Raw genomic sequence first — 20760 nt, 5'->3', positions numbered from 1 at the left:
GAAATGATTTATACTTTATCTACTTGTGCCTTTATATACAGGCTTGGATGCTTCAGGGTAAAGAATCTCTCCATGTGCCTCAAAGCTGTTAGCTGTTTTGTTTCTCCATGGTAACAGGAGTATAAAGCAGTATGAGCATGTTACTGAAGTAGGGAGACATGACATCGTTTAGGAATGGGATTACATGTGAGGACTGCAGCTCTTGGGTGATTCTGAATGAGGGTGTTTTCTGGCACACAGGCACTGTCAATATGTGCAGATGTGCTCATTTAAGGCAAGGCTTAGGGATACAAAGCTGGCCTAAAAGAATCTGTCAATCCATAAAGTTTGTGGTGGTGGGAGGGATTATCAGACATCAGGGTCGATTAAACTCTTCCAGAAATATGACTCCACATGTGAAAAGCCCTGTGCAAGACCAAGGTCTAAACACAGGGCTCTGACTGAGGTTTAGATACAAATCATAAAGAGTTGATGATGTCTTTTGTTTAAATTTGTTTACATACCAAAAAACAAACAAACACACCCCCCAAAAAAGAGGGTTGGAGAGGTAAATGACATCCAAATTAATGCAGAATTATCTGTAAATTTCAGTCAGTAATCTTGCAATATTAACTAGTTTAATTTTGTTGTCACTTTGGCAGAATAGTATGTCAGGAGTCTCTCAGCAGACTAGCTAAGATTGTTCTTTCATGAAGAAATGGACAAAGGCAATGATTTAGAGTGGTACAAGTTAATCACACACTGACCTCTCCTTTGCATCGATGTACTTTTATCCTTTTCTTATGCAACTGAGGTGACTCTGACTTACTGGTCTGAAATAAAATCTACTAACTTGACCTTAAAGTAAGGAAAAGATTCTGGCAACTTTCTTCTCATCTGTACAAACTGCATCTCTCCCTGTCTCTGTTCCAACAAGCTGTTGTGCAGAGCTAGGTTGAGCTAACCTTGCCTACCGAGTCGTGTTTTCTCCAAGTAGATGTAGCCTGACTGAGGACAGAGAAGTGTGAGTGCGTACGTGTGTGAAAGAGCCCTTTCCTTGTCTTCCTTGTCTCTCTTCCCTTCCTCTGGGGCAGGTAAATGTAATTTGTTCTGGTTCAAGAGGCCACGCAATCTGTACCAACACAAGGCAACTTCGCGGCAAACACACCTTCCCTTCTGTTGCGCTTCATACCGATCCTCTGGCGGTTCAACTTGCATTTCTTTTCTTGCAAGTGAAAATTAGCTTTTTATCCGGGCTTCCTAAGGAAGGCGACTTGTAGGTCTGTGCTGCCTTCCGCTCGTGCGAAATCCTCTCCACTGTTTGTTTTCATGTTAATTTTGACTGAATTGGAAAAATCTAAAATTCTATGGCTGTGCAGCTTGTCTGGCTGGGGAGGGCCCCACATTAACGCTGTCCGGAGGGGGAGGCAGGGGGAAGAGGGAAGCCTGCGCAGTTTTGGCGAGCGGATTGGCCCCGTCCAGAGCTCCAGACAGGGAGCTCATGCACAGGAGAATCTTTGTTACCGCCGGCTCTGGTTAAGGCTCAGCCCCGCGCCTGCCTCCCGGCGCTGCGGGAACGGGGTAGCTCCGCTCCTGCCCTTACGTAACTGCGTTAGCAGGGCTGTGCCAGGGGAACTATTTCGAGCAGCAGTGCCCCTTTTCAAAGCCTGTACGCAATAAACCGTGCGGGACTAGGCCCGACATGGGCGCAGGGGAGCCAGGGGAATCAGGACAGGGCGCTGCGAGCCTGTGGTCGGAATGCGGTCCCGTGAGGCGAGGGCATTTCGGTCGAGCTGTGGCCTCACGCGGGCGGCAGCTGGCAAGGGGGAGGCTGACAACCCGGGGCGCGTTCATTGTGCAGGAGCGGCGTATCGGTCGATCCGCCGGCGCCGAGGAGCCCACCGGGACAAGGGCGGCGGGGTGCGCTGCGCTCGGGCGGGTCTTTACGGTAATGCGGTCGTTACGGTAGCGCGGGAGGGCCTACGTGCGCGGGGGCGGGGCGGCGCGCGCGCGGCGCCGGAGCGTGCGCGGCCCCGCGAGGCGCGTCTCCCTCGCGAGCTCGCGGTGAAAGGATTTGGCGCCAGGCGGGTCCGGCTCCGCAGCTCCCGCAGCCGCACGAACCCCCCGCGCCTCCCGCCCGCACCCACCGCCCGCCGGGGCACCAACACACCGCAGGCAGCGCCAGAGCCGCCCGTCCGTCCCTGCTCGCCGCCGCCCGCGCGCCGCCCAGGGACCGAGCCGCCAGTGCCGCCGCCGCCGCCATGAGCTGCTCGCCCGTGAACGTGAAGAAGCTGAAGGTGTCGGAGCTGAAGGAGGAGCTGAAAAAGCGGCGCCTCTCCGACAAGGGCCTCAAGGCTGAGCTCATGGAGCGGCTCCAGGCCGCGCTAGACCAGGAGGAGGCCGGCGGGGGCGGCCCCGCCAGCGGCGCGGCCGAGCCCGGCAACGGCAGCGTGGAGGGGGAGGCGGCCGAGATCGGCGGGGGCGCCGCGCAGCTCCGCCAGGGGGGAGGCCCCGGCCAGGCCGCGGCCTCCGCCATGGAGGACGACGACGAGGAAGGGCTTGAGGCCGCCGATGGCGACGCCATGGAGCTGGGCGAGGAGAACGGCGAGCGGGCAGGGGCCGGGGGCGGCCCCATGGAAGAGGAGGCGGGCGGCGAGGAGGAGGAAGAGGAGGAGGAGGAGGATGAGAACGGCGACGACCAGGGTTTCCAGGAGGGGGAGGACGAGTTGGCCGACGAGGAGGAGGCCGGGGACGGGGACGCCAACGGCCACGGTGACCAGCAGCCGCCGCAGCCCCAGCAGCCGCAGCAGCCCCCGCCGCTCCTCCCGCCGCGCGGCGCCGCCGCTGCCAAGGAGGCTCCCGGCAAGAGCGCCGGGGGCGCCTCGGGGCCCGCCGCCGCCTCCGGCCCGGCGGGCCCCGCCAAGCAGCAGCAGCAGCAGCAGCAGAAGAAAGCGGAAGGCGGCGGCGGAGGCGGCCGCCCCGGGGCGCAGGGCGCCGCGGGTGAGTGAGCGTGGCGGCGGGAACCGGGGTGGGGGGGCAGGGGTGGAGATGGGGGCCCATTAATCCCATCCCCCCGCCATGACGGGGGCTGCCCGGGCGGGGGTGGGGGGGGGCGGTTTCCGGGGCGCGCGCGGGAGGACGTTGGCGGCCCCGCGCCTCGTGCTGCCCCGGCGGGGGGGGCGGGGGAGGGGCGCGGGGGGAGGGGCGGCGGAGGGGCCGCTGGGGCGCGCTGTGCATTGTGCGCCGAGCAGCGCCGGGCGCGCCTGACGTCACTTCCGCGCTGGGCGCCGCCGCCGCACGGGATGGCGCTGGGAAGGCCTGGCGGTACAATGGAGGCGGGAGGAGGAGGAATCCCTTCCCTGGGGCTCCCGCCCGCGGCCCGCCGGGAGGAGGCGCAGTCGTGCGGATCGCACGGTGCCCTTGCGAGAGGCCGGCTGCCCCCGTGATGGGCGGGTGGTGATTGTGTTGTGGGTCTGGAGGCGCGGAGGGTCAGGAGGGGAGTTTTTTCTTTTTTTTTTTTTTTTTTTTTTTTTTTTTTTTTTCTTTTTTTTCTTTTTTTCTTTTTTTCTTTTTCTTTTTTTTTTTTTGGCCTTTTCAGTGGGGGTCGGAGCATTGAGGGCCGTATTGACTGCTGCATGCTGTATTGGCAATTTCCGTGTGCTAAATCGTTTCTGATGGGCGACAAGTTTTGAGTCTTCCGTGAAAATTCAAGATACGCGGTTTTACCTTAGTAACGCAGCAGCATTCCTTTTTAAGATGCTAGTGCTTATTTCGTGCTGGAGCTTGCTGCGGCGTACAAAGTCGAAGCCATCATATAGATTCTATTCCCAGTTAAACTAAAACTTAAAATAAATATTTGCTTCTGTTCCAGGAGATGGTAAAACGGAACAAAAGCCTGGTGAGAAGAAGAGGGGAGTGAAGAGACCACGTGAAGACCATGGCCGGGGATACTTTGAATACATTGAGGAAAACAAGTATAGCAGGTAAACAGAATTGGTGCCGGGCAGCATTTTGTGATGAGGAGAAATAGAGTACAGAAACGTTTTTTTACTTGGTGAAAATACATGTGACTTCAGTATGTTTTGTTTGGTTTTGTTTTTTCAGGGCCAAGTCCCCTCAGCCACCTGTGGAGGAGGAAGATGAACATTTTGACGATACAGTGGTTTGTCTTGATACTTGTGAGTAAACATGCTTTCCTTTGCTCTGGAAAGATATGGTGTTAAGGCTTTTAACCTTAATGCCACGCTTTCTGAAACGGGGAGGATACATTGGTTGATTTTCCTTACCAGGTAACTTTAAAAAAATTAGAAAAATACTGCATTTCTGCCCGTTTTTAGCAAACAAAAGAACAGAAGGATATATGAGTATATGAGCAGTAATAAGCTTGATTTTCCTGTGGAGTCTGTAGAGATAGATGGTTCTGTGAAGAAATCTTAACCAGAGCACTAATGTGGTCTGGAAGCTTGGGTGGGTAAGTGTAAGTGTAGAGTGCACACAGAACACCCTAGAGACAGCTTGATGAAACTACTGTCCAGCACCACTGCCCAGAAAGCTCAGAGAGCCAGTAGCACAACTGCTTACAAAACACAGTTTGAGAAATGAGCATCCTACATAAATTCCTCTGTTTATGTACCAACCAGTGGAGTGTTCTTTCTTCTAATAAGTTTAACAAAATGTGGTAATGCCTCCTCAAAACTGACCCATTCACGTAACCTGTGAGTATGGGCTTTTGGGTGGTGGTTTGTGCAAGTGGGGTGGCAGAGAAAATAGGTCAGCAGAGCATAGAAATTGAAAAGTACCTGCAAACAGGGTTTTGGGGTTTTTTTTTGAGGCAGATTAAAAACATTACTATTACTGTAACGCGCCATAATGGCAGAGTTGACATTTGTATTCTTGAGAGTAAGTATAAGGACACAGCACGGTATTAGAAAACTTGATCTCGAAGTAGTGCTTGAACTTGTTGGATTCTTATTGTGCCATGGAAGGAAAGCTTAACTTTTGGCATTGTCTGGTATATTTGTTAGGAGTTTCAGGTGGTTTTGTTCCACAAGAAATGGTTTGAAATGGAAGGAGGTATTAGTTTACAGTCACGTAAATTGCTGAATATACCATCCCTGACATTTTGCTAAGTAAGTCTCAAGTTTCTAGCTGCTAACCTGGTGAGTAGCCACTTCTGTGGGAGCTTTGGATTTTTCCAGTAGCTGAGTAAATAGATACTTTTCATTATTATTGTTTCTAGTAGTAATAATGTTTTATAGTAGAAAATCTTGTTACTGGACAAATTCTGATTTAAAGTGTTGACAGACTCTTTAGGGACAGGATTCAAACACAGCTGTAAGGCTGAATTGTGTAACAAATTGGCACACTCTCTCCTGGTTAGTGATCCAGACGTGTAAGAGGTTTAGCCACTCTTAAGTGCTTTTTATTTCCTGTGTCTTGCAAAGAAGCTGTGACTTCAGATTCTGTTCTCATCTCCCATTCTGAAGGTAGCCTGCAAAGGTGGGTTTCTTCTATGTGATTTTATCTGCTTTTCATGCAACAAACGAGTTAGCAGTACTAATGAGAAGACACTTGGATCACTAACAGCATTTTTGGAATTCGGGATGGTTGTGTGCAAACAAAACAAAATCTTGTGCATAAGAGTTGCCAGTAGTACAGGGCAAATTGCATTTTAGTATATTCTGGCATCATGCAGGTTTTACACCAGAGCAGAATTCCTCACCATTTGCTCATTTGCTCCTTTCTTGTAACCATCAGATAGGTTTGGAGCTGCTTCTGTGGATTCCTTGCTCTGGGGAATTCAAGTGCAGCGTGCTGCACCTCTTGTTACCATTTGGCATTGTTTTTCTGAAACCTGCTGGGAGATTCATTTGCAATTTCATTGTGTGCAGTTCTGAAGATGCTTGTAAAACCAAGGTTCTGCTTAGGTTCTTAGAGTGATAGGTGAATTCATAGTGTGTAGGTTGTGTTTCTGAGCTGAAGTTGGTTTTCTTAGCACACTCTCTGTGCTTAGCATATTTGCATCTGACTTAACTGCCTTTATTTTAATAGATATAATCTAATTTGACTTGCTAATTGACTATATTAACGAAAGACTACATTCAGTACTTAAAACATTTGTGTTCACATTTACTTCTCAGCAGCCCCTTACGTTTAGGCTTGAGCAGTGAGGCTGCTTCAGAATCAGGTCTCTAGAGGACACTGTGGAGAGCACAGTGCCAATGGTTCTTTACTGATGGAAAGAGGTAACTGACCAAGAGGATTCAGGCACATAAGGTGGAAGTTAGGGGGTTTTAAGCAGATGGAAAAATTGGAGGGAAATTGGGTTACAGAAGTGAAGATGGCACCTTGAAAATGACTTGTTAGCTAGCTTTTCCTAAGATTTTTGGCTGAGCTTCAGCCTGCAGTTCCATCTACACATGTTGCTTCTGTGAAAGATCCTGGGTACTTGCTGGCAGTTTTGTCTTAAAAATCACCTTTTGAAAGTTGGTATCATCTTTAATGCATAAAATTGGACACCTGTATTTTATTTTGTAATCAGAGTAAACAGAATGATTTTTATGTTAACAGATAACTGTGACCTACATTTTAAAATCTCAAGAGACCGGTTTAGTGCTTCCTCTCTGACCATGGAAAGCTTTGCTTTCCTTTGGGCTGGAGGGAGAGCCTCCTATGGAGTTTCTAAAGGCAAAGTCTGCTTTGAGATGAAGGTGAGTTAATGTTTATGGGAGACTTTTGCATGCTTAAATATTTATAATTGTCACATTTTTTGGACTTGGGTGAAACTAATTGATGTGAACAGGACTCTTAAACAGCCATCTCTTACGAAAAGATGGCTCAGTTTGCAAAACTGTTTTCTCTTTTATAAGAATTTCCATTTAACAAACAAAACGCCAGAAATTTAAAAAAAAAAAAAAAAAAAAAACCAAAACACAAAACACTGCATTCGTTCTGAATGTGAAACTTTTGGTTTCATTTTTTTAACCATGAGTTCTATTTGGCATCTCATGCATCAGCACTGAAAGTATTTCTATACTCTCCAGTTCAAAGTTCACTTGTACTTTCTGAAGATTACAGAAAGCTCGACTTTTTTATTTAAGGTATATAAATTATCTCAACAGTCCTTTCTGGTTCTACTTAGTCTTTGAGTTTGATCTTCTCTAGGCAGGGATTTGGGCTGGATGACCTCTAGAGGTCCCTTTCAACAGCATTAACTGACTGGATGCATAGAATGTGAGTATTTAGCAGGTAGTTGAATTTTGAGAGCAAGAGTTCTCTTGAAGGATGAGATTGGCAAAGAACAATCAGCCTTCTAATAAACTGATTTCTCCAGCCTGTTGATTGGCCTGTGTATATTAATCAGTGCTCTTCCTCTAGTGCTTTCAAATGTAACTGTTACCATGAGAATTGGATACTGATACTGTTATCCAAGCTTTCGCATGGAGTAAATTCTGTGTCTGTTGATACCTATAACTTTGAAAGGCTTGTGAAGTGAAATTTATGTCATTATTCATTGTCCTGTTCACTTTTAAATGAGTTTCAGCTCGGTCACTCGGAATAGTTGCAGAGCTTGTTAGGATACTGATGAGTTTTTCACTTTATTCACAGTAAAGTTTCTAAAGACAGTTAAACAGCTGGTTGCATGTTGATTCCCATGCATTTAGGTGGTTTATGGGGGTTTCTGGAGTGTTAGTTGCTTTTTTTCTTAAACCTGGTTATGGTGTTTGGAAGCTGGCAGCTTGCCCAGGAAGTCTGCTTACAGTAAAATGGGATAGTGTAATACTTTTCTAGTCTCCAAGAAGCAGATTTTTTAATACATTACACATTTTCTTAGCTAAGTAATTTACTGTTAATCCAAATTTCATAGCAACTGGGGTTTTTTAACAAATATACATGTTGTTTGTGATTTTAATACAGTGTCAAAAGGACTTCAGGCTTTTGACCACTAACAGGAACTGCTATGACAAAATGATGAAGATTTATGGTATCTGCAATCTTCATTGCTAAGTCAGGAGATAAAACTCTTCAGTCACTAGTTGTGTTTCATATTCGTAAATATGTTTTATTTTTGCAGAAGGTGATCACTTAGACTTAGCAAAGATTTAACCAAAGTGTAAAGGTTCCAAGTGTTACCGATTGTTCTTCCATCTTGTTAGTGTATAATAAATACTGCTTACCTTTTACTGAATAATTTAAAAATAGGTTACAGAAAAGATTCCTGTTAAACACCTGTATACAAAAGACATTGACATACATGAAGTACGAGTTGGCTGGTCACTGAACACAAGTGGAATGTTGCTCGGTAAGACTTCAGTGTTTACTTTTGTGTTGATGTGGCTGGAGTTTTAAATAACTTTTTCTGAAGCAGGGAGGACAAGCTTAGTGATTGTAGTCTGTGTTGTGAAAAGTGGTCTTAGTTTGAGTCATTCGCTGGAGATGGTGTGAGAAAGTTCATCACTAGGACCAAATAAAGTCAGAAAGTAATCCGACCTGTCAGGGTTAGGGCCATAATTTAAGAATTAATTCTTCCAGTGATCATGTGTGGGTTGTGGAGAACATTGTTGAATACCTGATGAGATAAAGGATTTGTCTTTTTCATGTAGTGTCATAAGTAGAAAAAGGGGAGTTGCCCTTCCCTCCACTTATAAAGGGTGGGGCATGGTATAAAATTTAACCCATGGTAACTGCATTATCTTCTTTTTTGCTTGGTGGGAAAATCTTAATTTCTGAACGTAGCTGGAAAGAAAGATGTACAACTTCATTATATATATGACAAATAATAATATTTATAACTTGATGCTGAAAAACATCTTTGGGGAAAATATTGGTGAGTTGGTATGTTCTGACATCAGCAACAGCTTTCTATTTAAGTTACGCCTGAGTCCTTGTGTTTGACACTTCTGTTAGCTTGTTCCTTGCAGCTTCATCCTCAGCTGTTGCATAGGCTGACTGTCTGCTAAACTCCCTTTAAAATGGGAGGGGTAAGTGGAGACTAACTTCAGAAAGCCTTTCTGACTACGTTACAGCAGGTATACCACTGCATAATCAGGTCTTCACAGTTTAAAAATATTTGTTCATGTGTTTATCTGACAGTTCAGCTTTTATTGTCAACATGAATCTGGAACCAGCAGCATAAGGCTTTTAAATAGGGATGAGGAAACACTGCTGTTCTATCTCAAGTGAAAGTATTGAATAGAAGAATGAGCTTGTATAGCTGTTGGGGGGCGTCATAGCTTGTTTAGGCATTAATAAAAATATTCTGAATATCAGCTTACTTAAGTAGCTGTAAGGTGAGTTATGTCTACAAGGTTAGATGGGGAAAGCCGAGTTGTAATTAGTTTAAATTGTTCCTTCAGGTGAAGAAGAATTTTCTTATGGCTATTCTCTAAAAGGAATAAAGACTTGCAATTGTGAGACTGAAGACTTTGGTGAGAAGTTTGATGAAAATGATGTGATTGGATGTTTTGCTGTAAGTTTTCACTTGTATTTTCTTTTGATGGAAAACATCCTTGAGTTTTTAGACTACTTTGATGTTAGAAGCAGTAAAGCAAATACATAAAATCGTGGGAGCAAGACAAGTTGTTTCACCTAGGCAGGCAGTAGAAGCAGCAGCTATTACTAACAGTGACTGCTGGCAACATGATTTCATATTCATGGACAAATGTCATTAAAGCCTTTTACAAAAATGCAGATCTTGAACAAGATGATCGTTGACAGTGACTCATTAGAAGAGAAAATTGGCTTTAGTTCTTTATGAAATAACAGTTGTTACAGAAGATGAGTGAACATAGCCAGTAGAGTGAAGTGACTAATTAACTGTGTAAAGTGAGTTAATTTCATCCAAAATAATGCTTTGTGTGAAAAACAGAATTTTGATGGTGATGAAGTGGAACTCTCATATTCCAAGAATGGACAAGAGCTTGGTGTTGCATTCAAAATAAGCAAGGAAGTTCTTGATGGGCGACCACTCTTTCCACACGTTCTCTGCCATAACTGTGCAGTTGAGTTTAACTTTGGTCAGAAGGAGGAACCTTACTTCCCTGTACCTGAGGAGTACGCCTTCATCCAGAAGGTCCCCCTGGAGGATAGGGTCCGAGGACCAAAGGGACCTGAGCAAAAGAAAGATTGTGAAGTAAGTTTCTTCTGATCATCTCAAAAGTTGTTCAAGCAGATGGATAGAAATGGTAGAGATAAGGAGACTATTCCACCTCACTCCTGACGTTTTTGTTCGGGAGCTTTAATACTTAGTGTCTCGTGACCTGTTGGCTAAAACTACCTTCCCCACCCCAACACCCCCAGATCCCTCCTCATCCCTCCTCAGTATCCATTAGGGTTGCTGGGCTAAGTTGTATATTAAAGAAAATCTTTGGACTAGAATCTCAAATACAGAACTTTTTGTCATAGGTGGTGATGATGATTGGCTTGCCTGGAGCTGGCAAGACTACATGGGTTACCAAACATGCAGCAGCAAATCCTGGGAAATACAACATTCTTGGGACAAATACTATTATGGACAAAATGATGGTAAGTGATAAGACATTTTATTTCTTGATATATTGAAAACTTGCTGTAAATCCATGATCTGTGGCTGCTGTGAGGTTCCTTTGTATCAAGGAAACTGGCTGCTTGTTAGCTGGTGACCATTCTTGTTGAAGAAAAGACTGGCTATGGCACTTAGTGCCATCGTCTGGTTGACAAGGTGTTGTTGGGTCATAGGACTCAGTGATCTCAAAGGTCTTTTCCAGGATAATGATTCTGTGTAAAGATTTTATTGCCTTGCTGAGCTACTAATTCACACACAGTGGGATTCTGAAGCTTTTTATGGTAATATGTAAGAAATAGTCATCTGTTATTGACTATTGAATGCATTTCTACTTCTCTGTACATCACTGTTCTCAGAATGGAACATTTAGCTGGAGTTAGTATTGTGATGAGTATACCTTGAACTGAATGGTACCAATTCTTGTGGAGTCTTTGTTGATAAATCTCTTATTGTCCTATAGAGGATTGAGAATTTCAATTATGACTTTGCAGCTTCTGTGGCCTTGAATTGAACAACCCTTGAAGTGTGGTGGAAAGCAAAGAAAAATGTCAGCCACGCGTATCAGGGCTGCAGTGACTGACTGTGGAAAATCTCTCCATAGGTTGCAGGTTTTAAGCGTCAGATGGCGGATACTGGAAAACTGAACACACTGTTGCAGAGAGCTCCACAGTGTCTTGGAAAGTTCATTGAGATTGCAGCTCGTAAGAAGCGGAATTTCATTTTGGATCAGGTAGAAGCTTCAGCGGAAAACGGTTGAGGAAATTTGTTAGAGGCTGTATTGTAGTAATTAATTGGGATTAAAGTTATGTTATAATAGCAGTTCTTTCAGTTACTGACTTACTACTCATTCAGGGGACACGAAGTTGAGATATTAGTACGAATGCTTGTCTGAACTTCTCTAGATTTATGGGATGTGGGAGGAATAGTGTTATAACACGTTGATACGAGCTCGTAACTTTGCATTATGCAGCATCTTTATGTCCAGTTATTTGTAAACTTCATTGCAAGCTCTTGTAGAGGTGAAGTCTATACACCATAAGTTGACTTCCTTAACTCTTACAATGACAGCTACGTGTAGTAAGTTACTGCATTTTTTTCAGACAAATGTGTCTGCAGCTGCGCAGAGGAGAAAAATGTGCCTGTTTGCAGGCTTCCAGCGCAAAGCAGTTGTTGTTTGCCCAAAAGATGAAGACTACAAGCAAAGAACACAAAAGAAGGCAGAGGTGGAGGGAAAAGATCTTCCAGAGCATGCAGTTCTCAAAATGAAAGGCATGGAACATAATCCTATACTGTGTTTTAGGATGCTGAGTATCTGTTTAAAGGATTAAGTAAACGTGAAGTCTAAAAAATCACTTTATCTTAAACAGTTGTACTTATACAAAACTGGAAGACTATTGTAACTTGGTAGGATAACACTATATTGTGTTCCCTCTGCTGCAGTCCTTAACACTACTCAGTTATGGTGATACGCTTCATGCAGATGCACAAAGCTGTCTTGGCATAAAGTGCCCTATATATGTGACATATTTGGCAGAAACTGGTGTTCTGAGTGGAGGCTTATAAAAGAAAAAAAAAAAGATAGGCAGAATGTTTTCGAGGTTTGGAACAGTACTGGCTACTCCATGAAGACCTGTTTATTTCCTTTGTCACTGTTATATTTCCTAAATGCTCAGATTATGTAATTTTGTCCCTATGCTGAGGGGATGGAGAGGGTGGGAGGAAGAATGGGGGAAAGGTGGTTAAATTGTGGCTTTGATTGTAGGTGAATGTAGATGCTGAATACTCAGTGTTTTTGCAATTATAGGGAACTTCACACTGCCAGAGGTAGCAGAATGTTTTGATGAAATAATCTATGTAGAGTTGCAAAAAGAAGAAGCTCAGAAGCTTTTGGAACAGTATAAAGAAGAAAGTAAGAAAGCTCTTCCACCAGAAAAGAAGCAGAACACTGGCTCAAAGAAGAACAAGAAGAGCAATAAAAATCAATTTAATAGGGGTCAGAGAGGACGTGGAGGATTCAACATGCGGGGCAACTTCAGAGGAGGAGGTGAGCCTAGAAATAAATCTGTGACTTCTAGAGGTTGCTGCTGCTGGGGAAGAAGGTAGTAGTACTTGCATAGCAATTATTATGCAGTGGGAACCTCAGTCTCAATTTCAGTAAGTTTAATGTTTTAGTGCACAGTTAATTGTCCAGCTTGAGTGAGAGGCTTGTCCTACCTTGGACTGTTTCGTTGATCTTTGTGTAGGAGATCTGTAAGCCCTATCAATGACTTGATTAAACTAACTTTATCCCTGCAGTCCCTGGCAATCGTGGTGGATACAACAGGAGGGGAGGCAACATGCCTCAGCGAGGTGGTGGAGGTGGCGGTGGCGGCGGTGGCAGCAGCGGAGCCATTGGCTACCCGTATCCTCGCGGCCCTGTCTTTCCAAGCAGAGGTGGCTACTCAAACAGAGGAAACTATAACAGAGGTGGAATGCCCAACAGGGGAAACTACAACCAGGTGATGCAACTGCAATACTTTGGATGATGTTTGAGACAGCTCTGGTAACCTGTGAGGAGTCACAAACTTGGTTGTGGTGCTGCACTGATGCCGCAGTGCAAGGCCATTCTAGTTTAGTGCATGTGCCCTGGACTCTGAGTGTTGTGTAACAATTGCTGATGTAGAGGGTTCATCTTAGGGCTGTTCATGTTCTGTCCTGTTAAAAATGGTTTTTAGTGCATGTGTGTGAAGGCTTGTCTTTGTTTTTTTTGCGAGTTTATTCCCTTTCCCCAATAATTGTAACTGTTGTTTGGGCTGAGGGTCAAAGTGTGTCATTATTAAACATGTAGGGAACTTCCTGAAAATAGCTTTGCACAGTCTTTGTTTTGGCGTTTGGTATCAAATGCAACTAGTAAAGACACACTAGCCTAGATTTTACCTGATGGAGTATCGGTGGAAGTATTGGAAAACAAAAATGGGATTACTGAAGAGCCAGCAGATGGAGCCCAAGCCAGTAAACATGGCTCAGGTTTGCCTAATACTGACAAACAGGGGAAAAGCAAAATTTTATCTAGTTATATCAATGTCCCTTTGTTATACCACAGCTTCTGTTTGAAGTTTTGTGGGCTAGCTCTTCTATTTTCAGTTGTGTGACCCATATCCTTTTGTCTGATCAGATAACATATTGTTGTAGCAACTACAGCCTTTCCTAACTAAAAATAGACAAGCTCCTGTATTTTTAGTTGTCCTGGTGCATTTAGCAGCTGGAAATAGGGTGAGTCGAAACTGGATTAGCCAGCTTTCCAGACCAGGCAATGGCAGTTAGAGCTGATTTATTAATTCTGAGGTTCTTGCCCCATGCTTAAAAAGCAGTTGCTTAGAGGAAAGGGAGGAGGCTTTTGGTATTCTGGTGTTTTTCCGGGAGGGGCTTTTTGGTGGTGCATTTTTCTCTTAAACTGGGCTGATACTTCTATATGGTATGTGGTATTTTGGTGGTAATAAAGATTGGTATTAGGACACTGCTGAAAAATGCATGTAGACGAAGTAGTTAAAAGCTGTTGTCTTCTTGCAGAACTTCAGAGGAAGGGGAAATAATCGTGGCTACAAAAACCAATCTCAGGGCTACAACCAGTGGCAGCAGGGTGTAAGTAGCCCCAACTTTACCTTTTTACTGATTGTTAACTTGAATGTTGCAAAATGTTGACTAAAATAAATAGATGCATAAGCAAAAGTGGATAGAAAAATCTTCTAATGCTAGGTAATATCACTATAAATAGCTTCCTTTGCAAAACTTAATCTGCCTTGATGGTCTTGATATATCAAATACCAGCTGTGGCTTAATGTTCTTAATGGTATGTAGTACTTGGCTTCACATTACTGCTGTGAAGTGAACTTAACTGCCTTCAGTTGTTCAGGAACTTGCAGCTATTGGAGAGGACTTTAATCTTCTCAAGTTCCAGGGGAACTAGATGTTTGTTAAATGCTTTTTTTTTTCCCCAAGTAAGAAACTTAACCATTATGTGATGATTACAGGTTAAAACTAACTATTTATTAATCTGTTGCAGCAATTCTGGGGTCAGAAGCCATGGAGTCAGCATTATCACCAAGGATATTATTGAATACCCAAATAAATGAACTGATACATATTTCTCCAAAACCTTCACAAGAAGTCGACTGTTTTCTTTAGTAGGCTAACTTTTTAAACATTCCACAAGAGGAAGTGCCTGCGGGTTCCTTTTTTAGAAGCTTTGTGGGTTGATTTTTTCTTTTCTTTTTTTGTACATTTTTAATTGCAGTTTTAAAGTGATTCGTAAGAGAACCTCAGCATTGTGCACGAAAAGAGAATGTGTCAGTATTTCAGGGTTCTACATTTTATCTGTAAAATGTGACTTTTTTTTTACCACAACAGAAGTAAAACGTTGCTTTGTACCTGGTGTCTTTTTATTAAAGAATTTTCTCCTTTCTCCCCATCCCCCAATTTCTAAGAAACAGTCGTGAGTCATGTCACAATACGATAGATATGTTAGCAACCAGATTCGTATGGAGGCATCTTAGTAGCCCTCAAATACCATGAGATTATGTAAAGCTCCCTATTACACTCCATCCTCTCTATGAAGCTCTTGGGTGGGGAGGGGAGGAGGGGGAGGCAAAAGTTTCTGGCAATAACTAGGACTTTTTTGTAACATTTGGAACTCAATAAGATGGTGGGGGCAAAGAGGAAACCTGGGGCTAAATAGTGATGGTGGAGTGTATGTAGAAGCTCTTAAAGTTGTAAAACTCGGTTGCTTTATTTGTGGAGGCTCAAACTTGTGAAGGTACAACACCATAATTTTTTTTCCATTTGTTCTGCATTTTGATTCTGAAAAGAAGCTGGCTTTGCCCATTTCTTATTAAACAAAACTTGTTGTAAATCCAGTTGTCTAATGGGATCTATATGAAGTTAGCTGTGTGTCTGTATAACTCTTTCCCCACAAAATACTGTATACCTAGTGTGCTTGTAGTAGTTACTCCACCATTTTGTAAGCTAATGAATCTGTGAGTCACCCATTTTATATCTTAATTTTTAATCATGTCAATTCTCAAATGGGTGTATCTCCTTAGCCTGCTGATTCCTTTTCTCTTTAAAGAAAGTGGGTGGAGAAGTTTAACTCTATAGACGTTTGTTTGCAATAAAATAAATTCATTTTACTCTTGTTTGGGATTGTCGCCATCAAGGTCTAAAATCCCGTTTAATGCTATAAAGAGGAAGAGAATGTACGAAAGCGACGATGTTGGACAGTTTTAACCTCATTACTGTACATGTTGAAATACTTGTGTTTCTTTAAAAAAACTGGTGGTTGCTCTGTTAGAGTTCTATCACATGTATAATTCACAGTTTAACATGGTTATATGTATAGGGCAAAAGTCTTTGAGTTGCGCTTGCATCATGTAAAATCCACTTAACCTCTTTATTGTAAAATAGACATTAGAGAAGGAACAGGAGATGGACAGGGAGTAAGACAGGAGGAAGGACTGTCATGGAGTTTAACAGAGAGCTTCAATTTGTTTTAACTGCGGTTTTGTTCAGCTTTATGCTTCTGTAAAATTGTAGTGGCAATGTTAGCTGCTAACTTGCGTTTTAATGCCGTAAGACAGGGAAAAGATGTACCCATTGTACGAGGGACACGGGGTACACGTGTGAGAACACGTGGCACTGCCTCCACCGGGGCCCTGGGGTGTGCTGGCAGTCCCCGTGACAGTGTATGGACTAGCAGAGGCTTCCTGGCAGCAGCCTAGAGCTAGAGTCGTGTGCTGTGCTTGAAACTTTTCTCCAGTGTTAGTCAATTTCTAGTAGTCTTCAGAAGTAAAGATAAACTTGTGTTGCTCTTCTAGCCTTTATAGCAGATGCCATTGCATATTGACATTAAACATTAACGGCACCACCTCCTTGTTAATAGTGCTTTAAATCATCCCGTTACTTTGAATGAGAAAAATGTAAATTGTCTTAAGAGAAACACTATTTAATGAAATTTGGGGAATTGAAACCCAAATATGTTTTGCTGAAATGGAGTTTTCTTTAGACTTGCAAAAAAAGTTTAGTGTAATTAAAGTCCATTTCCCTTCTACCCTCCTCACAAGAACTAACAGTTTGTATGGAGTGCTGATCCTTTGCTTATTTTGGTACTCGATAAAATGATATAGTCTTAAACTAAAATATAAGAGCCTACACTTACTACGTGGTTGTAAAGCCTGTATTTCAATTCAAAAGTCTGGGATGTTTCAGTTTTTTTGCTGTACGGTGTTTAAAAAAACCCCATCAAAACAGCCACTCGTGAAGTGCTTCAACTCTCACACTCAAAAAGGAGTATCCTGTTTCTATTAAAAATACTCCTCTCCAACAAAAGCTGTTTTGGTAAATTCAGCACTATCTGAGGACAGAATTCAAAAAAGCTTCAGCACGTGCTCTACTGGGACACGTGTAGCTCAGGGGGTGGAAAGGTCCGTACATGCCGCTCGTGATTTGTCACAGTTGAGTGGCAAGCAGCGCTTGCATGCAGCCGTGTACTCAGCCTGGGCCCGCCCACGCAGACTCGCTCTCAGCGTAGCTCTGAATAGTCCTAGAGAAGGGATTTATTTTGCCATATGAAAATGGCTTTTATAGAGAAGCAGTTACCTAAAGAGTCACTAAGAAAAACACAGTTTGCATTTTAAAAGGACGATATGAAACATAGCTGGTGGCTATAGAAAGGTGAGGAGGGCACAGCTGTACGTTGCCAAAACGAGAGGGTGAGCCATCTGTCACATTCAGTGATTTCTTGCAGCTTACAGGGCCTTGTTTACATGCAGAAAAGTACCTGGATTAGAGCAGCCGTGCTGCTGGTGGCGGTGACACAGATAGTGGCAAACATACAACACTGGGGTTTGGGTTCATGTTTTGGGGTATTTTTCCTTTTGGAGTGCAAAGTGGGTTTGGCTTTTTCTAACTGAGATGGGGTTTTTTCCTAACAGTGCCAACCTGGATAGCCTCAGCTTTGGCTCTGCGACAATAGGACCCTGGCACACGGTGCCTGTGCAGCTGTTGGCAGCAGGGCCAGTGCTGCTGCTGGTGCTCTCCTTGCAGCCCGGCCCGATGGAGCTGCTGCCGTCTCATCCGTCACCACCCGCCCTCCCTGAGCGGGCTGTGCGCGCTTAGCGGCAGGCCCAAGGCAGGGCTGTGCTGCGTGTCCCGGGAGGAAGCGCCCGGTTAACCACCAAACAAACTCCAGTTGTATTCCTGCCTTTGCTAGTAACAGTCGCTAGGATACACACTGTGTACATGGAGGTGCTTCCCGACACGCCACGGTCTTGGCGAGGGGCGGTGTCCTGAGTGAAAGGCCTTTGTAAACAGACAGCTGTGGGCCATCAGGGGCACGTTTTGGTTCTAGGGTGGCTTATGAGATCCCTGTCCCCAAACCCGGCTCTGCTGTCAGGAGCTGGCCTTTCCAATGTGCTGGGCTGCTTCCTCTGCTGCATCGGGAGAGCTGCCACCTGTGTGTAGGAGCTCAGTGTAAATGGCACCTGTACAGGAGCTCCTTTCAATGCCTACTGCAGGACAGCTCAGCGGTGGAGACATTTTTAGACGTTGTACCCACTTATTTCTGATAGTGGAATTAATTAAATCAGTCTTCTGGCAGCACCCTGAGCAGTCCAAGCCACTTGCATTAAAAGAAAAATTCTTACTCATGGTGTAAGCCGCTGGTTTTTTTTTCCCTTGCAACATGCCAAGCAATGCTTTTAATAGAAATAGGTGATGAAGTCATCTTTTAAGATTAGGAAGTTTCCTTGTCCATGACCTTTTGAAAAACGAGGCCAGTGCTTTCTAACAGGGCAACCTCAGACTAAGCCACAAGAAATCAAACTGAGTTGCAGAGATGTGAAATACTTTGACACTTCTGCAGATGTTAACTGCCAGGGTCTGGGCTCTCCTGAGCAAAGAAGTGTGCACATGCTGTATTTGCAAACTAGCAAGGGAGGAGCAAGTACAGCTGGAGACAACTTGGCCCAAAGCACTGTGGAGGATGGGGGGAAGCTCCAGGGTGTCAGAAAAAGCTGCTGAGGGGAAGGCGGCAACTCAAAGCGCAGCTTTGTAACTCTGGTGTGTAACAGACCGGCTGTGGTGAAGTTACAGCAGCGCCTCTCACACACATCCTCATCCCAGGCAAAGCCCCCATGCAGGCAGAGAGGGGAAGGAGGCCTTCTCTCTAAACAGTGACACATCAGTGGTTAGTTTTGTGCAGCTTCTCTGCTTTGCTAGGCACCAGCCATCTCCTCCAGCACAGCAGGCCTCTCCAGAGCCAGCCTTTACAGGGAACTGGCTGAAATCAGGACTTGGCCAGCAATTACTCTGGATGTGACTCTTGCCTTAGTTTGTCTTTCTGCCAGTACTGGGAGTGACAGGAGGATTCAGTAATGAATTGGTTGCTATGTAAACTTAGCTGTAGCTTAAAAAAGATGCTCAGTGCTTAACATGTTGTCGACATCAATAGCAAAAACAAAGGCAAGTGTAAAAAACCTAGAAATAAAATTACTTGTGGGTGACTTGACGTGCAAGTGTTACTTTAGAGCAATTTTTTGTTCTCTTTTCTGGTTTAGTAAACAATCTTTGATCTGTAGAGTACTTTTGGTCCCAGAAGTTACTAAAATCGAAACTGTGAGTAAGACAACTCAGTTTTTCCCTCAAACTTTTTCATGCTCACAAATTTTTTACAACTTGGTAGCCCAGGGCAGATTCAATTTCCACTAATGATGGGGGAATTTGCTGCCTCGTTAGCACAAAAGGATTGAAAGGGTACTCGTTCTCCCGGTGTTAACTCTCCCTTAGCTAGGATCAGATGGCTTCTTACTGGGACACCTCTGATAACTCCTATGGCATATAAATGCAAGTATGTGTCCTCTAGTCTAAGTGTCGCCTTCATTTATGACACATTAGCCTGCAATAACTCTTCTGCCACTCTGTGCTCTGGAGGTTTTCCTCCAGATGTTAACAAGGATTTTTTTTGCCTTAGACATGGGGAGTTCTGAAATGATGCTGATGCTCAAGACAGTTAGAAAATTAAAAGGCCCAGAATGGTACTGAAGATCTCCCTGGACATAAATACACACTTAAAATACCAGTGATTTGTTTACAAGGTGGGAGATGCAGGAAAGGTCTGATTCTCTCTTTTCAATTTCCATGTAAACTACTCATATGCAAGCTAGAGCTGTATTCAGGCTCTGCTGAACTTTTGGCTTTGTGGGGCTGTTGAGCAAGCAGGTAAGATAAGCTTTGTATCATAAAAGGACTTTTGTCTTTGCTGTAAGAAAGTAGTGAGAGATGGGTGAAAGAAATTAGTAAGTCTTGAAGGAGGTATTTACTTGTAATATCTTTTTCTGAAAGAAGTGACACTTAGGGTTTGCTCCCATCGTGCTCAGAAACAGGACTCAGAAAAGCTGAGGCGAGTCCACATGCAGCATCAGGTGCAGGTTGTGAGCAGCAGAGCTGCGTACCCAAAGCCTGGCATCTCCACACAGTGCACACTTTGCCGTCTCTGCAGTGTGCTCCCTGCTGCTGCCAGAGCACCTGCGATGCTGTGGGGCCTCTCACCCAACCTGGGAGCACTGCATGGGAGAGAACAATTCCTGAAGACAAAAAGGGATGCTCCTGTGGGAGTCAGCCTGTCCTCTGCATGGCACTGGGCTTCTCCTGCTTCAGGTTTTGCAGATTTTCTGTCTCTCTGTAGGCTGCAGAATCATATACATTTGCTTCTGGACATGGAGTCCATCCTCCCACTTGTGGCAGGACTGGCACCTGTGCTCAGGTCAGCTGGGGCTTTGTCTAGATGATGCTTGAAAACCTGCAAGAGTGGAAACTACATGGCCTCTCTGGGCTGCCCAGTGCACTGCCCCCAGGGTAAAACAGGCCTGTCCTCCTGCCTGGCCTGGAACTCCCAAGCTGGAGTTCGTGGCCATTGTCCCTTCCACACCTCCTGCAGCTATCAGGAGATGTTTGGCTCCATCATTATAACCGTCCTGCAGATAATATTAGGCTCTTATTAGTTCACCCCACAGACTAAAATCATCTTCCACTGTCTTTCCAGAGGGCAGGCCTTGAGCTCTGTGGACACCTTAGGAGCCCATCCATCACTGGAGTCACTGGAGTCTCTACAGTTTTTCAACATCCCTGTTTGAGCAAGAAGCCCAAAGCTGGACAGCAATACTAGATGCACTGCTCAACAGTGTCAGTACTAGTGCATAAGTGCATCC

The 20760-nt window shown here is 44.5% G+C and overlaps 1 protein-coding gene across 1 annotated transcript; it reads left to right on the top strand.

The window, feature by feature from the left end:
- Positions 1-2036: 2036 nt before the first annotated feature.
- Positions 2037-15410, top strand: HNRNPU (heterogeneous nuclear ribonucleoprotein U). The gene is made up of 14 exons (XM_066178532.1): positions 2037-2979; positions 3851-3962; positions 4084-4157; positions 6550-6689; positions 8182-8281; positions 9336-9448; positions 9848-10111; positions 10384-10503; positions 11124-11252; positions 11623-11791; positions 12327-12566; positions 12818-13020; positions 14072-14143; positions 14565-15410. The coding sequence occupies exons 1-14, from the start codon at positions 2241-2243 to the stop codon at positions 14616-14618; spliced, it is 2529 nt and encodes an 842-aa protein (XP_066034629.1). The 5' UTR covers positions 2037-2240; the 3' UTR covers positions 14619-15410.
- The last annotated feature ends 5350 nt before the right edge of the window (positions 15411-20760 follow it).

This window comes from Chamaea fasciata, unplaced genomic scaffold, assembly GCF_029207755.1.
Source record: "Chamaea fasciata isolate MVZ Bird 193981 ecotype frontalis unplaced genomic scaffold, bChaFas1.0.hap1 SCAF_3, whole genome shotgun sequence".
Taxonomy (NCBI): domain Eukaryota; kingdom Metazoa; phylum Chordata; class Aves; order Passeriformes; family Sylviidae; genus Chamaea; species Chamaea fasciata.
This window is presented reverse-complemented; position numbering and strand designations above follow the sequence as displayed.